The 2704-nt window shown below is 43.1% G+C and overlaps 1 protein-coding gene across 2 annotated transcripts; it reads right to left on the bottom strand.

Moving 5' to 3' along the window:
* Positions 1–65: 65 nt before the first annotated feature.
* Positions 66–2381, bottom strand: LOC116378165 (4F2 cell-surface antigen heavy chain-like). Of its 2 annotated transcripts, none has more exons than XM_031839986.1 (3): positions 2282–2381; positions 997–1212; positions 66–901 (listed from the first exon to the last, which is right to left on the bottom strand). In XM_031839986.1, exons 2-3 carry the CDS (start codon positions 1191–1193, stop codon positions 688–690), a joined length of 411 nt encoding a protein of 136 aa, XP_031695846.1. In that variant the 5' UTR covers positions 1194–1212; positions 2282–2381; the 3' UTR covers positions 66–687. The 2 variants fall into 2 exon arrangements, with proteins under 2 accessions (XP_031695846.1, XP_031695847.1); XM_031839987.1 differs by having other exon boundaries at positions 997–1184; positions 2282–2362.
* Positions 2382–2704: the final 323 nt, after the last annotated feature.

Here is a 2704-nt window from a genome sequence, read left to right as displayed (position 1 = left end):
CACACACACACACACACACACACACACACACACACACACACACACACACACACACACACACACACACACACACACACACACACACACACACACACGTTATGTAAGCACCACCAAGTCACATGTGGTTGTTGGAATTCTGCCCAAGGACTGTTGGAAACCTGAGTGCCCCCGAGCAATTCACTTTAAGAGCAGCAGTACAACCTGTACAACCTAAAAAAACATGTTGTTAAAAGCCAGCTTGGAAAACGAAGGCTTATAATCGTGACTGCTGTGTTAAGCGGCATTTGTAAAAAAAATAAAATAGTTACATTTCTACTTCTATCTGATTCTGCAAACCACTGGGGAAAATAAAATGTACCGGGTTGCTCAACTTTGACCTTAAATCTGAGCAGGAGAGATATGAAAGAAATGATTAGTCGACTTTTTAGGCCCTTTAGACCTTGAGTCACTCGTTGTCGGCCTTGTCAGCAGTTCGGCATCTGACCAGCTGAAACAGTCCATGCAGAACTCAGGAAACACAAGACCTTGCCACAAGACCTCTCCTGTGTGAATACGCACGGGTTACCACAGGCCAGACCACGCTGTGAAGATGATCTCACATCCGTATTTTGAGAATAGGGATGTGAAAATAGTATTATAGGAATAGTAACAGTAGCAAGAAAGGCCTTAGCCATTAAAAGTCTGAGATTAACCCTGAAAATACAAAAGTATTCTACCTGCAAGTCCATCATAGAAGGTTTCAAGATCATCGATCTGGTACAGCGGTCCTTCGTTCCACCAGTTCATCTCAGGGATGGGTTTGCAGCGAGGGGCCTGGACTATGATCACTATGGCTCCAGCCAGCATGCCCAACCAGCCCAGCCAAAACAGGACGAGAAGCACGCAACGGGTTCGCACCCACCTAGACACAAAAAGAAAGAAAGAAAAAGTTACAATGACCCCTGTTTTTTTATGTCACATGTTTATAAAAAAGGTGTTTATAGCAACTCTTCTTACCCTGGGGTGCCAGCCACCTTCATCAGCTCCTCCTTGGACAGGCCGGTGAATGTAACCTCGTCTTCTGGGACCTTCAGCTTGACGCTGCCATTCTTCTCCCCTCCTGCGGCCTGGACCTCGCCTGTCATGGGCTGCTTCTCCGGGTCCAGCTCATTGAGCTCCACGTCCTTCATGTCGACCTCCGAGTCCTTATTCATGGTGGGATCAAGAGGATTTCTTTTTAGAGATGGGGAGGTGTGCAGCGGGGTGGATAACAGAAGGGGAGAAATATGTTAATAGTTTGATCTCTTTTCTTTCTGTCATTAGTGGTTATACGTTTGGTCACATAGTAGCTAGTTTCCAGTGGAACTAGACTGCACTGGAGAAGAGACTGAAGTCAAAGTCCCTTGAATTGTTAGTCTAACACCCGTTATGTACAGTGCCTCCTAGTTAAGACGTGAAAACAAATGCTACACTTACTAAATTAACTAGCTAGCCAATTCCTAAAGCAGAAATTAAATTGGTGTCGCTAATTAACACCTGCAACACAGCCGGTTATACTAACGTTAAGAACGACCGTCAGCAATAAGCTAACAGCGGCACATCAAAGGAAACCGTCACAATAAAACGGGATTACTACATTTATTAAGTTAGTGCTATAACTAGCTAATTTAAATAAATAAAAATGTTGCAATGTTTGACAGAAAAGGAGTTACGCATTTACTTTTTAAAATGCTACAGAGTTCTACATGACGCGTGTTTAGCCAAAACAGGCTCCAAAAACGATTGTGTATTTAATAACTTTAATATTCAAAATAAAGGGCACCTTCCTGTTTCAACACAAACAACAAGCGACGTTTCAAACGCGAGTGGACTCGTTTCTTTAAAAAAAGGTATCCGGTATGTTTTAGACCAAAGACTTTATACACGAGAAGGTTTTGTTCGGCTGAGAGTCTCCAGTTAACAGGGTCACTGGATAAGCCGAAACACCGGAAGTATAGTTGGCCGCCGTTTAGTTCCAGAAACGTGAATGTTTCAATATTTGTTTCACTGAAATGTCTGCCCAATTTGTGTATCGAAGTCAACAGCTGATTCAAGTAAAAATTGATATGACCTAATCAACGGCCCCCCCAAAAACTATATACTATAACCGTCTATAAAGATGATGAAATCAAGCCCATCGCGACGTCATCAACTGGTACACGAGGCATTATAGTGATGCCTCTATAAAGCACTTTAATTACACCGCGTTGATTTTGTTATGTGGCCGCAAAACTCGATGAAGTTACGTTCGATTCAACATTACCTATTTAAAAAGCAACGTAAAATCCGTCCTTGTTTTCCTTTTCTTTTCCAGGCGTTAATCCTATGGTCTCTGATAATCTAGCGGGAGAGAGGCTGCTCTGTATTTGTAGCTGCCCTGGTTTCTCCGCCTACCGGGGGACGACCCAATAATCTCTCTCTCTCTCTCTCTCTCTCTCTCTCTCTCTCTCTCTCTCTCTCTCTCTCTCTCTCACAGAAACACAGGCATTATCCCATGCTCCTAGAATTAATTGTAATACCATGCCTCCAACATAAAACCCCTTATTTGGACCACGTTTCTGTCAAATGTGCCTGTTTTGTTCTATGAAAAACCCACTTCCATGTATTCTTTACACGGTTTCAGCCTTCGTCCCAGTTTGCAGGTGAAACAGCGCAGAACGTTTCTGTTTGTCTCTTTGTATGTTTT

Source organism: Anarrhichthys ocellatus, unplaced genomic scaffold (assembly GCF_004355925.1).
Source record: "Anarrhichthys ocellatus isolate YVR2014 unplaced genomic scaffold, GSC_Weel_1.0 scaffold2153, whole genome shotgun sequence".
Taxonomy (NCBI): Eukaryota; Metazoa; Chordata; class Actinopteri; order Perciformes; family Anarhichadidae; genus Anarrhichthys; species Anarrhichthys ocellatus.
Note: the sequence above shows the minus strand (reverse complement) of the source record. Positions and strands in the feature narration are given on the sequence as shown.

What these genes read in the sequence shown, in the direction of transcription:
- LOC116378165 (XM_031839986.1), bottom strand. Translation starts at nt 1,193, where the DNA reads ATGAATAAGGACTCGGAGGTCGACATGAAGGACGTGGAGCTCAATGAG. An exon ending in AAGGTGGCTGGCACCCCAGG is followed by an intron (nt 902 to 996) that starts GTAAGAAGAGTT and finishes TTTTGTGTCTAG; the next exon opens with GTGGGTGCGAACCCGTTGCG.